General features: G+C 38.5%; 1 protein-coding gene across 1 annotated transcript in view; it reads right to left on the reverse strand.

Moving 5' to 3' along the window:
- The window catches only part of LRRC2 (leucine rich repeat containing 2), a 61,511-nt gene extending 48,716 nt beyond the window's left edge, over positions 1-12,795 (reverse strand). Inside the window, exons 1-2 of the mRNA XM_032676502.1 lie at positions 12,693-12,795; positions 2,986-3,131 (exon numbers count right to left, since the gene is read on the reverse strand). Coding sequence (XP_032532393.1) covers positions 2,986-3,110 — 125 coding nt within the window. The 5' untranslated portion in view covers positions 3,111-3,131; positions 12,693-12,795. The remainder of the gene's footprint in view (positions 1-2,985; positions 3,132-12,692) is intronic.
- Between the last annotated feature and the right edge of the window lie 1,285 nt (positions 12,796-14,080).

Below are 14,080 nucleotides of genomic sequence, written 5' to 3' on the forward strand. Positions count from 1 at the left end.
TTCTGCATGAAGCAAATTGCCTTGCCCCAAGGCAAGCAGATTCCCTAGAGGTTAACTGGGAGTTTGTTCTCAAATAATAGATACTACATTTCACTACAAATTATTAGGTCATTTTACATGGCAACATGGCTATAAAGGACCTGTGCAATCTCAAGGGCACTGGCAAATTGTAACTTTGAGAAAAACTTGTTTAAAAAAAAAAAAAGAAGAAAACAAAGCAGCCTCAGAAGGCCAGATGGCAAACTCATCTGTTACATGGGTCTATTTGCAGAGAAAGTCTCTTAATTTCAGCTCTACTTAGGAATTCACTCTGGCTGCTGGCAAAAGTAGATATCTGGAAGCTTAAATACTAGAATGCAGTCCTCATCTGGGGCAACTAACTGCCTTTTTAAAATGTCTTTTTGGAAATATCGCTTGGGATCAAAATCCTTTACAAAACACTCTCTTGCTGTGACACAGTGTGTGCTAACATTGATTTCAGTATGCCTCCCTGACAGTACTCGAATTGCAATCTCTGAGTGTTTTATACCAGAATTTAGTTACCCACAGAACTCCATAAAATAAGTAAATGTATTTATACAGGAAAACGTTATTTTTATTAGGTATTTAATCCTAATTAAAATTTTATCTATACTTTCAAGACAACAACAAGCAAAGTCTTGTCATATTTTTGGCCCAACATTTGAGAGCATTGAAAAGCACTTAAGAAATAATTTGTGATCTGACATTCAGGACCCAAATGCCAGTGGTCACTACACACTTCATAAAACAAAGAGGATTTTCTTTTAACTCAATTTAGCATGCTATTACTAATATTCATATTACTTTGCTTGTTATTCTGCCAGCTTTGTCTATTCTATGAGGATGAATATGGACTCTGCCATTCATCACAGGGGATGAAGCACTGATCACTCATACTCAGGGGACAAAACCAAAATGTATTTCCTCCTTTTTCCCAGGAGCTCTAGAAGTAGAACTAACTGGAAAGCAATCTGAGAGCATGAAGGTGCACAACCATCCAAAGCACAGTAGGCAAATTGCAATTTAAAGGAAGAAAACAAAAACCCTCCCTGCATGCTGCAAGTGCACTTGAGCCCTTTTACTTCTGGGCATTATGTCTGAAATTCCCCATCTCCAGTTGGTACAGGAAGAGAACAGAATGACCTTGGACCCCATTAGCAGAAAAGGTCAGAGCAAGCAGTCAAGCTCCCTTCTTTCGGGTGGAAGGGTGGCTACAGACAAATAACCACAGGCAGAAAAGGCAGGGAGAACGTATTGGTTTTATGGAAAAGACTAGTCACAGTAAGAAATTAGTCTTAACCTGTGCCACTGACTAAAAACATGGGAGCTCAAATTAGCTACCTCAGAGCACATAAGGTTACCCTCTTTCCCTCTTACATGAGAAGTTGCCCATCCTTAGATCCTGATTTGTTTTTTTACTGGAGAACTCAAAAGTTATCTTCTGCACCACGGACAACTAAAACCAAAAACAAAACTGTGGCAGAGGGGTGTTGACACGTTGTCCACATTGGGACAACAATCAGTCACTTCCAGCCAACTCCACCAGTTTATAGACTGAGAATAATGTTCTATAATATGGAATATCCAGCTTGGGTCAGCTGTCCTGGTTGTGCTCCCTGACAGCTCTTTGTGCTGCTCCTCACTGGCAGAGAATAAGACACTGGAAAGTCCTTGACACAGCATAAGCACTGCTTAGCAACAGCCAAAACATCAGTGTTACATCAACATTATTCTCATACTAAATCCAAACCACAGCACTGTACCAATTACCAAGAAGAAAACTAACTGGATCCTGAAACCAGGACACAGCTCAGACCAAAAAGAAAGGTCTTGCTAGAGAATTCAACCTGTGGAATGAACTTATTTTTTCTTTTTTCTTCTTTTTTCTTTTTCCTTTTTTCTTTTTCCTTTTTTCTTTTTCCTTTTTCCTTGTTAGGATTATGGTTTTTAATTCAGGCTTTGGTAGAGATGGAAGAACCAAGAGTGCTACTACAGATGTCTTGAAGAGAAAGGTCCTGCAGAAAGGACAGTCAGACCTTGTATTAAATCTCCTCTTAGACCAGCAACTGTGTTGTCAGTGTAGCTGCACCGGCAGTGAGAGAATCTATGAGTAGGAGTCCCCTGAGATCACCAAAACACCACATGAAGGTTCAATGAAACGATGCTCTTAAGAAAGGGCACTGTTTAACCCTGTGCATTTTATTTTTTAAAGTAGAAAGGGATTTTTATTCTTTTTTTCTCTTCTTGAAGGGAGAAAAATAAGTCATAAGTTTCCAACATATTCAGTATGTGTTCAGTATATATTCAGTATATATTCATATATCCAGTATAATATTCAACAGTGTCTTAGGAGAAGCAAAATATTTCTTAAGGAAACCATAAATTAAATGTAATAAAACCAATAAAAATATTAATGGACATAAGCATTATAATCAAGGACATCTTTAATACCTCAACAAAAAAACAAACAAACAAAAAAAAAAACCTAAAAATTCTTTTATTCTATTCTTTATCTCCTATTCACAAACAATTGAATGTGCCAATTAATTTAATTCCTTTTGGTTCCCCTCTTAACTCAAGAAAAAGAATTTAAGTATTTCTTAATACTGAAACGAGCATGTTTTCATGAATTCCATAATTAATAAGCTATACTTTTATACAGCATATAAGAAATAGAAAGGCACAAAATGTGTTATTTTTCTCTTCCATTTGAGTCATCTAAACAATAAAATACACGATTGGTAAATCCCAATCTACACTGGGAAAGAGTAGGGATTGAGGAAATACAAGCACAGTTTGTGCTGTATTTCTCTGACAATCCTCTGAGGAAAGGAGGTGAGAAATCATTGAAACTGAACCCAAAAAGCAAAATTTTAATCATCGAGTAATGCTTAGTACATGACAGTGTTAGTGGGTAATAAGAATGGATTCAGTTAAAATGAGCAGCACAAAAGTTGGCTTTACCTCTCCAATGCACTTTTTTCTAATCTTTCTTTCTCCTTCCTCTGACGTTCTTTGTTCTTCTTAACTCGAGTTTCCCACAGTCCTCTTATGACAGAAAAGTCAAATATTATCACCTGATGCCCCATACTGTCGACATTAAGCTGCTCCTGCAAGAACAAGCCAACACATCAGGAAAAAAATAATGATGAAAACAAGGAACTAAACTATCATTTTTCATTAAAATTGTCTGGGGAGAAGAGCTGAAGGCATAAGAAATATTAACATAGCACGCTTTCTATCTTACCCAATTTGTCCAGGGGTTTTGTGCTGGCAGTAATCAATGCAGCTTACAATCAACTTCTACATAAAATCTATGGCAACAGCTACATGTTAAATTTTTTGTGTCCCTTACACTTTTCCCTTTCCAAGATAAAGACAGAGATGCAAAGGAATACTACTTGGATTAAGTAACACCGATGAAAATAGCTTTAAACACTTTGCATTTTTAACAATTTCTGTAATATTAAAATGAGAGCTGCCAAAGAATTTATTAATTTTTAAATTGTGCAAATTCATCTTGGGTTCTAGTTCACCTACTAAAATCCCTAATGTAAGCACACATACAAATCTAGATAAAAGAGGTGAAGCTATACTATTTTTTCTTGGGGTCACTGGTAAGGGTACTATCATCACGATACAAGTGGCTTTCATGAAATGTAGTTAGATCACCTACACAGAAAAGTCACTTATTTAAACTTTGTGTGAGGTTTTATTAGAGAACACATTTATTATACCATTTCTAAGCTTATTAAAAAAATAAAGAAAGGAAGAAAGAAAACCGTGCTGGACTGTCTACTGATCAGTTAAAGAGCAATCTGCCCCTTCCTTTCCTGGGTGTTTTCAAGTTTGTATCTATATCTTTTTTACTTTATGGAGATCATTTTTTCAAAGCCTTACATTCTCCAGCTAGGGCTATTTATTATCTGTCCTTCTATTATAATACTGAGGAGGAATGGGAAATTATTGTCCCCTTTGTATTTTTTTCTCTCATAGCTGTGTAAATGTCCTTTTCTCTTTCACTCTCTTTCACCTGTAAGATGTTACATCTCTCTGTAAGACATAACACACAAAGAATAATTTCTTCTGAGCCAGCAAAACACACCCCTGTCCTCTGCAAAATGCACAGCATGGACACAAAAGGATTATGCACAGGTACCCTCACAGGAAAGTTTCCTACCTCTTTGCCTTATTAATCATCTCAGTAAGAAAGTGCCCTACAAATATCTGCAGGTACTGGCACAGAGACTGGTCAGGGACCAGTATCTTTCTATTTACATAGCTTTCATTACCTTGGGATGTTTATATAAAATGTTATCTTTGCTGTTCATAAAGCTACTCCCGTTGCTTGTTTATCTTTGCAAGCACTAAGAAGGCAGCAAAAATAGTTCCTGACCCATCTGGAACCAACTGCTGACAACAGCCGAGTCAAAACCCCATTAAAGCAGTGTAATTAGAAGAGTGACCTTCTTCTCTGGGGAAAGGTTTATCCATAATCAGCTGACCCTTACAAAACATATTCACTGATAATTTACAGGAACTGTTTGCCACATAAAATAAAACATTCACCTCTGCTTACCAGAGAAAGAAACCCAGTGACAAGGACTTCCCCCCTCATAGTAACTGCAGACCAGTAGTCACTCTGTAAGGTCTAATTAATTCTAATAGATCAGTTTATAGCAGTGTGTTTTGGTAGAAGGACTATTGCAGGAGCTGATTTGTTGCCAGACAGTGAAGTTGCAGCTGGACACTTGACCTCTATTGAAACTAGATGGCCTTAATCAACACAGAGTTTGTGAAAGTGCTCTTTTTCCTTGACTTTTTCCCCACCTTCCTGTCTCACAGGTTAAGTCATCTGTTCTTTATTGAGGCACTGATTTATTAGACACTCAGGTTGGAAAAGTTCATACAACTCTTATTCACGTGTTGCACTAGGCTGCAATGCGTTGGGGAGTTTTCTTCAGTGGTAGAACAAGCAGAGGACGAACTTGGGTGGGAGGTGAGAGGTGTCCATCATAACTCCTCAGGACTAATCTCTTCAGAAGGAGCAAATCCACAACTCCTGATCAGATTAGAGGGTGACAGGCTTTAGAAATATTCATCAGGACAAACACAGAATGCTTTTTACCACCTACAACTCTGAAAAGGTCACCTAACAATCTTCACAGAGCTGTTGCTTTACCCTATATCCTTGTCTAAAAAATGGGCAAGTATCAAGCAAAGCTCAGACACTACCATTTTTCTGACGATGAGAGGTTGCCCAGAAAAAAGAGCCTGGTAAACTGGCCAAAACTCAACTAATCTGATCCTAAGTGTGGGTTCTTCAGGGTACCTACTCATGCATGGTAAAAATTTATGACAGAAGAAGCAACTACCAATAATGATTTCCATTTCTAGAAATGCATGGGGCTGTACATGTTCAACATCACATACCGTGGTTGCTTTAATCTATTATTATTGCTGTTTTTATTGTTATTGATGTTGTTGTTGTTATTGTTGTCGTTTTTGTTGTTACAGGTTGGAAGTTAAATTTGGGTCAAGAAATGTCTCATTATACACTTCTATCTAACTTCTTCCCTTCAAGTGGAAACTTGGCTGTGTTTTATCCCATACTTAAGTTCTTCACAGGTAATCACTATTATCACTTTATCAATTGCCAGGAAGCAGTGAAGTTAGAAGGGGCCTCTGGAGATCACCCAGTCCAACTGCTCTGTTCAAAGCAGTCATATGATTATTCACCCAAATCTATACTGCAGCCCCCTTCCTCTTCCAAATTCCCCATCCTTTTGTAATTCAACATAGCTAAATTATGCTTTAGATCACCAACACAACTTTGTTAGAGGATGCATGGCTATAAAATTTATCAGTCTTTTGAGTTATTAGTGAGATAGATCACAAAAGCAAGGCTATTCAGTAATGTATTCAATTTATGTACAGTGCTTTCCGGGGGAAACGGGATTCAGAAACATAAAAAGAAGGCAAAGATATCGTTTACAAAGGAGAAACTAGCGTGTGTGTTTGTCTATGAAAGCAAACAATCTTATCCCTAGCCATTTACACCTCCCAGGAAATAATCTACAAGGCCTTAACCAATATCCTTAAAAGGCAACATGCTGGGTTGCGAAACTAATCTTATCTTCTCAGTTATGATTAGCTCAGAAACAAAGCTGGCCATTCATGATACTTTTCTTTTTTTTAATTATTGCAAGATATTCCCTTTATAAGCAGCTAGCTACACGTTACGTTTAAGGAAATATTTTAAAGCAATATATAATTTAAATAATTAATTTAAAAAAATTTAAAATAGCTCTTTTATAATAAGTATTTAATTATTTGTCAATGCGATAAGAGAGGTTGTGACCAGAGAGACTTGTGCTAGCAGTAGAGGAGAGAAATTTCCTTTTGTTACACTCTTTCCACTCTTCATGATTTTTTAGGAAGAGAGAGAATTAAAAATCCCTTCAAACAGCACGGCCTTTGCATCTCTTTCTCAGCCAGGAGGCTGTGTCATAGAATCACAGAATCATAGAATCATAGAATCAGTTGGGTTGGAAGGGACCTCTGAGATCATCAAGTCCAACCCTAATTTTCCCTCCATACATTCTAAACCACAAATTGATCTTTGTCTCCCTCACGGTGGCACTTTCAGTCCAAGATGCTACAACCAGCAGGATTTTCTCAATTTCAACATTCCAGAGTTCTGTGCCTTCACTGGAGCACCTTCACCACACCCCTCTCCTACCAAGCAACTCTCTCAGACTTGTCCCACTGCAGGCCCCATCTCAACACTGAGACCCTTCTTCTTACCAAGTGGGTCTAATTTCTGGTTTCAGAAAGAATAAAACATCTTTCCTTAACAGTGTTTCAGAAACTTTATTCATTTAACTGGATATATAGATAGGCCTATTAAAATCAAACACAGTCCTCACGTGTATAAGGATAATGACACTCTGAAACATTCAGAGGATTAAGTGGCAAAAAAACCAAAATCTTAGTGATGATACTCATTGTATGTTTTATTTAAATGATATAACATTAATGCTAAGTGTTATTGCTAGTAAAAGCACCTGCCTAAGTATCTGCATGGGTTATTTTTATTTTATCATTTATTTTAACACCTATTTTATTTTATCATATAAATTCACCTAAAGGTATGCAGACTGTTCTCCAGCATCTACCTCAGACTTTCTTTTTTAAATAGCAGTAGTACTCAGGAGGCCTATAGCCAGAATCTTTTCAGAAAGTTGAAAACAGAATGGAAAAGATATCTGCCTTGTGACGTCTATAATCTTTTTTATTTTTCATTTATTCTTTTTTGTGCTGTTGCTACAAATATGTGTGTGCTTCAGATGTCGACCCACCACTTAATTCATGTTTGTAATTAACTTAAACTAGAGCAACATCTGCACACTGAGGTGTTTCAGTGTCTTGTGGGGAGGTGGGGAATCCTTTGACAAAAACATTGTCTTCTAAGTTGTGCTATTTTATGTGCTCATTATGAACCAGAGAGGGATCAGGTCCTGGAGAACAAACACCACTAAGGTGAAGCTTTCAACTGCCACATTTTGGCTGTACATTTTTGAACACCCCATGTCTGGGAGAGATTTTACTTTTTAGGAGATAAATCAGGCATGGAATTGGCTCTGAAAATGACCACCAAACTAACCCCTTCCTTCATTCTCTGAAGAATCAGATCTAAATCACCTCAAAAAGAGACCCTTGAGAGGCTGGGGGGAGAGGAGATGACGACACCAACACAAATCCCAGACTGAGTTTAAATTTTTGGCTCATCACATAAGAGTTTGAAAACCACACTCCAAAATCTCCACTCCAGGGTGAAACCTGTTTCCATACTTGTAGAGCTACATACAGAGATGAGATATATAACTAAGATAAAAAGAAAAATCAAACTTCCACAAGGAATAATCTCCATGCAATGAACCCCAGCACCACAGCCTGCACAAGTCACTTACTTTTCTCCAAGAGTCACCCAGAGGCTGCTCTGGAGTAAGGAAATTAATTGTTCACCATGTTGTGTTCAACAGATACCCATTAAAATATAGTTGGAAAACTGAGTAAATAACCCTACATGACACTTTCTGATACCAAATATACACAATTCTTTGTTTTACACAGAGATATTTAATCTATACATAAAATAATCTCTCCAGTAAAACTGGAGAGATTTAATGTGCTGTGCATTCAATGCCCTTGCTCCCTTCAGTACTGATATCTCCAACCCTTGTTTACAGTCCTGCCACAGACCAGCCAGATTCTTCCACAGCCATCCTTGATGGTAGCCAGTGATCCCAAAACTTCTTGGATTTGTTACCACTTGACCTCTGAACCCTGAGCAGGCACTTCACAACTTTTTTTTTTCTTTTCCTCCTGGGCTTAGTATAAAGGGAAGAAATGGTGACTTGCAGGACCTTTGGAGGTGTACCCAACCTGGGATTATGGAGGACTGGGGCAACTGGGTTTCAAACAAACTGCTGACAAGTACATGAGCTAAAAGCAGCCCTGAATTTTGGACAGAAGGTCTTCCAGAGACCAAAAGTGCTTTTCACATCAGCAGCTTTGTAGAAAGAACAGTTTGAGGCCTTTCTGCATTCATCACAGCACCTGAGATATATCAATGTGTAGATGCACCAAGGAGCATAATAGAGAAAGAAAAAAAAAAGGACAAGCAATGTCTTCTTTGGACAGAAGAGTAGCAGAGCACAGGAGAAGATTCACATTCTTAGATGTGCTGACTGTGTGGCCTGCCAGGATTAACTCCACCAACTCTTCTGTGGCTTCTCCCTGTTCACCAACATTATCTGTCTTGTCTGCAGTGGGTTGAACACAGCCGGTCATAAACCAAAATTACATTGGCTTTGTTATGTTACACCTCAACCTCCTCTGAACACAAGTGTTAACGCTGGCCAACCTGTCTGTGCACAGTGCATTCTGTAGAACAAGACCTGTGTCTTCTCTTGAGTCTGGAAAGACTCCAGCACAGCTTTGATATCACAGGTACAGCCACTGTTAGTCTCTGTTACCAGTCCTCCTGATTTCATGTGGTGCCTGGTTGCCCTCAATAGCAGCACTGTGTGTACTTTCCTTTGCTCTTTTACACGAGTCACTAAATTATTAATGGCTTGGTTTCTTCCATTTGCTTAACAGCCTGGTTCATTTGGGCCCTTTTTCCATTCAGATAATCACTGTGGGAGATCTGCTGCAATCTAATGAATATTGCTGGCAGGATTACATAGGGGAAAATGTGAGTGAAATATGTCCTACCAATCCTGCAAATAATTTCTTAGGAAATAAGCTCACTCACACTGCAGTTCAGAATGATCAAGTCATTTACCTCACAAGTCTTTAAATAATTCAAGGGAAACCAGACATTTGGATAGCAACCGAACACATTTTTTGTGTTATCAAGATTAAATTACAGAAACATGCTGTGACTGAAAGAGCAATAGGGATTGTGACAGTGTTCATCATATCCCAGTACACTGTGCTAACTATGCACAGCTTGCAAGTGAGGTGGAGCTTCCCTGTGCCACTTGGGGAGTAGGAAAGGCCTCCAAAATGGGAAGCTGCTCTTCCCTGCCTAGTTTTGCTACCAGTAACAGCCTCTTACTGCTCTACACCAGCAGGGAATCATACTCCCTGCTAATTTGGGTGGTTTCTCTGTCACTAAGCTTGCCAAACGTGCAGATGTGACAGTTAAGAGTTTCAGGTCAGAGATCCAAGACAGACTGTGCTTCAGATCACATCTGCAGGCACATGTGTGATGGCTGGGTCCTGGGGAACACGTGGCACACAGGGCAGTGCCAGGGATGACAGTGGCAGTCTCCCAAAGGCCTGGATCCACAGAGATCCAGCTATTGTAGCTACACCACAGAATAAATAGAAGAACAAAGGGACAAGCTGCTCCAGGGCTGGAGAAAGCAGTGCTGACACCTGGACGTGAGCCCAGATGTTTGGGGAGTTTGAAACATTCCCTTCTGCTCTCTCAAGAGCACAGTCTCATCCAGCTGGCTCCCAGATAAACAAACACAGACAGGCAGTGACACTCTCAAGCTATTAATTAGTCCAACTTTCACTGAAGTTAATTTCAGAAATTAGTGTCTTTGCATATCATGGAGCTTAATCCTGAATGCTCTGATGAATCAAGATCTTTTTTAGTTTTCTGACTTAAGAGGAGTTTAAGACCAGAACTTGACATTAACCTCTGTCATACACAAATAGATAACATTTGCATAGTTTACACAAAACAAATAAGAGCAAATATACCTTTTCTAGACCTAGTCCTTATGCTTCAGGTAGAAATAACTTTGAACACCATAAAATTAAAAAGAGACAGGCAAGGGCTAAGCTTGGTTTCCACACATTTTTGTGTGCATATTTCTCTCTGTCCAGTGCTGCAGCACAATGTTTTACTGACAGTTTTCATTAATCAGTTCCTATTCTAGATGTAAATTAACCAGTCTCACAAACAAGATTCCTCTCTAGCACTGCAGTCTTCACATTTTGATTTTTAGACAATTTTTCACAAGGCTATTCATTAATTCGGTCTTTAATTATGGATTAATTAGTAGCTGATCTACAATATTCCTCACACTTCCTCAACTCTTGTAGCAGTAATATGTTTGCCATCAAGCATGATAGATGTTACATATGCAAGGGGATTTATTACAGTTGTATTCCCCTAGTACTTCAGTGAGCTACTAATTATTCTTCCACTGACAGTAAAGGTAATGAAACACTGGACTGATGTCTGTGACATAAATGCATTCTTTTTTTTTTTTCACTGGGTATTGCTGAAGAGAGGTCTAGTTCTCTTAAGATTGAGAGAAAAACTATTTATTTGAAATGGGCATGTATTTTAAAGCTGTTTCTTGTCAAAAGAAAAACAGTAAATTCAAAAGTGTATTACATATTTCTTAAGGTGCTGATTGCATGAGTGTAGCTGTATTCAGAAGGTCTAAACAATTGTCTTAGGTAGTACACAGCAGGGTCCTGAGAAATGCAGGCCATGTGCTGGGAACTGATTGGAGAGACTCCACTGGACTGCTCATGCACAGACCCATAGCAAACAAATTTGCACTCATTGCCACTGAACAAAACATGAAGACTTTGATACATAATTAGATTATATTAACTAAGCATAACACTACAGTTTCAGGTTTCTCAAACCTGTTCATGCCTTCAGTTTTTTAACACATCTCATTGACTTTTTTTATTTTTATTTTTGATATTTTATTATTTATTATTATTATTATTTTTATTATTGATATTGATATTGATACTTAAGGATACTGAACCATCCCCAGAAAGCAATATTGCTACTACTACTTTTTGTGTCCCTTCAGAGGGTCCAGTTTCTGAAGTTATCTATGTGCATGACAGCATCAAAATTTTAGGCTCCCAATTAGTCCTAATTGTGACTAATCAAAGACCCTCAAAATTTTGATCATTTCCTTCTGCTTCCAGGGGGCAACTTTCCATGTACTGCTCTAAGAATCCAACCCCATCATGTGCCTCTAGTGCAGAAGGAGAGAAAAACCTATGTCTGACCTATAGCAGTCCTGTTTCCACTGTTAGACACAAGATCATCAATTGTATACAGAGTAAAATGCTTGTAGCCAGTTCCCAAGCTGTTAAATTCCGTGATTTAGGAAGATATGGCAGTTAATTCAGATAAGCAAGAGACAGTGCTGCTTTCAGCTACTCCAGCAGCCAAGCTACTTTAGCTCAAATGGTCCAAACCCCACCACAAAGTCATGTATTTTATCAGCTCTCTTCTCTCCCCACATCTGTGTCTTTACTCTTTCCCACGAAACCTTCTCATGCCTATGGACAGGAGACACGGGTGGCATGGATGGACAGCTGGACATCTTCCTTTGGAATAATTCTCCACCTTCACCTTCTGCCTTAGAAGAGCAAAATGAGTGAAACTCTTTGATAGGATCTACCTCTTTGGTTAACAAACATTAACATCCACCCCTGACCCTTGAAATGGTGCTCAGTTAACTGCTCTTGGGAGGAAGAGCAACAGTCAGCCCTTTTTAGCCTACAGAAAGTAACATGTCAGCGATAGCACATAAATACTTATGGTAGCAACAACAACAACAACAATAATGACAATATTTGACTTTAAATGATAGGCTTTGTTCACAAAAGATTTAGCAGGTTATATATCTCCTATGCCAGTTAAATTAGCTGTAAGTAGCCTACAGAAACTGAAGTTCTATTGCTCTCTTTAAATTCCACTGTAAATTTTGACAGACAGCAAAGATAAATGGCCAACCTCTCCAACTATTTTTTTTATTGAAAATTATTCTCACACCAGCATATGCCCTTGAGATGTAACAGCAAGGGTTTATTATACTGAGTCACAGAGCGAGTCTTGAAAGCTTTCCTAAGATATAAAGTTTGGATTTGTCACAAGCGTAAATCTACTTAGAGGAGCTGTGTATGGGGTGAATCTTAGTCTCTTTAAAGGTATCCACCAAATATACTATCTTGGATGAAACGCTCCATGCTCCAGTTATTTTTCCCATATTCATTAGCACTCAAAAATCCACAGCTCAGAAGCAGCAACAAAGACATGACAGCTACTTTCCCTGCCATTTTCACACGTCTGAAGAAACACAATAATCAGCAAAACTGTCACTCACCTACTACTAAAGAACACGAGTGTCCAGAGCTCCTGGGGGTGCTCTGTGGTTATTCAGTTTGGGACATTGAGGTTGTTTATAGCAGTAGCACAGCTCATGGCCAACCAGACCTGTTTGAGCTCAGCAGCGTGACTGGCCTTCCAGATGTACTAATATTCTATATTTGTACAGTGATAACATGATCTGTGGTCTTAGAGCAGAGGCACGAGCAGGATAAAGTGTCTGCACTGCAGTGACTCAACACAGGATGAGAAACAACAGCACCAGGACAGCAGCTCATTTGCTCCAAGGAAAGTGTGACAGAGCTAATGTTGCTCATGCTTATGTATTTTCTTTGGAAAATGGGCAAGGAGAAAAAGAAAAAAGATACATCTATAGTGTGCGTTCCTCTGGTACAGACTAGGTCTTCATTCCCATGTCCATACAGTTCCAAGATAAACATGCAGACAGTCCCCATGAGTGACTGACCCAGAGAAAGAGCTGAAGTGTTTCTAGTGAAGAGTTTAGGTCTGATGTTTTCAAAACTGCTTTTGGTTAAATTTCCTTTTAATTTCAGCTTTATTTAATTTTCTGAATTTAAAAAAAAAACCAAACTGTCATTTTTTAACAACTTCTGTTTATTTTTAATCACTGCCAGTAATAATAAGCATTAATCACTACAACTGGGTTTGGCTGAATCTTCAGATACTGGTTTTATATTGCTGCATTTTCAGTACCCGTGTTGAAATCATATTATATTGGTACCAACAGAAATGGAAAATCTGTTCAGTCACCTTATTCTTCACAAACACCAGTGATAAAAAAGGATCACCACATCCAAGTTGTCTACCACATTTTTACCTTCTGACACAACCACCCACAAATTTGCATATTTTTGCCAAATAGCTGTCTGGGTTTCCTGCAGCAGTGAACCTTATCAGACTTCAGCTGCAAGAGCTGACAATGCAATCAGTGATGGAGACAATACTTTGGAGCAGGAAAAGTGCATCCCATCTGTGTTCAAAAGCCTGTGTTCTGCTCTCTCACACACTGCCTAGGAAAACTCATTCCTATATTTTTGTTCAGAACACAACAGCATGAAATAATACTTAATTAGCAATTATATTAAGGAACATGTGACTTCCATCTCACTTTTTCAGGATCCACTATTGTTCTTTAAATGTTCAAATACAGAGATGTGTTTCAATAACAGAAAGCTGACCTTGCAGTTAATTCCCTGCCCCTAGCCAAGGACTCAGAGACGACCTATCTCTCAAACTACAATCATAGCCTATCCACGTGAAGGAGAGATTTGGGATGTTTGCTGGGAAGGGAATGAGAAAAAAAGGATCAGTTGGTGAAATAGGCATCACTTAATTAGAGCAAAAAAATAAAAGGCTGTCCTATTA

Source organism: Chiroxiphia lanceolata, chromosome Z (genome assembly GCF_009829145.1).
Source record: "Chiroxiphia lanceolata isolate bChiLan1 chromosome Z, bChiLan1.pri, whole genome shotgun sequence".
NCBI lineage: Eukaryota > Metazoa > Chordata > Aves > Passeriformes > Pipridae > Chiroxiphia > Chiroxiphia lanceolata.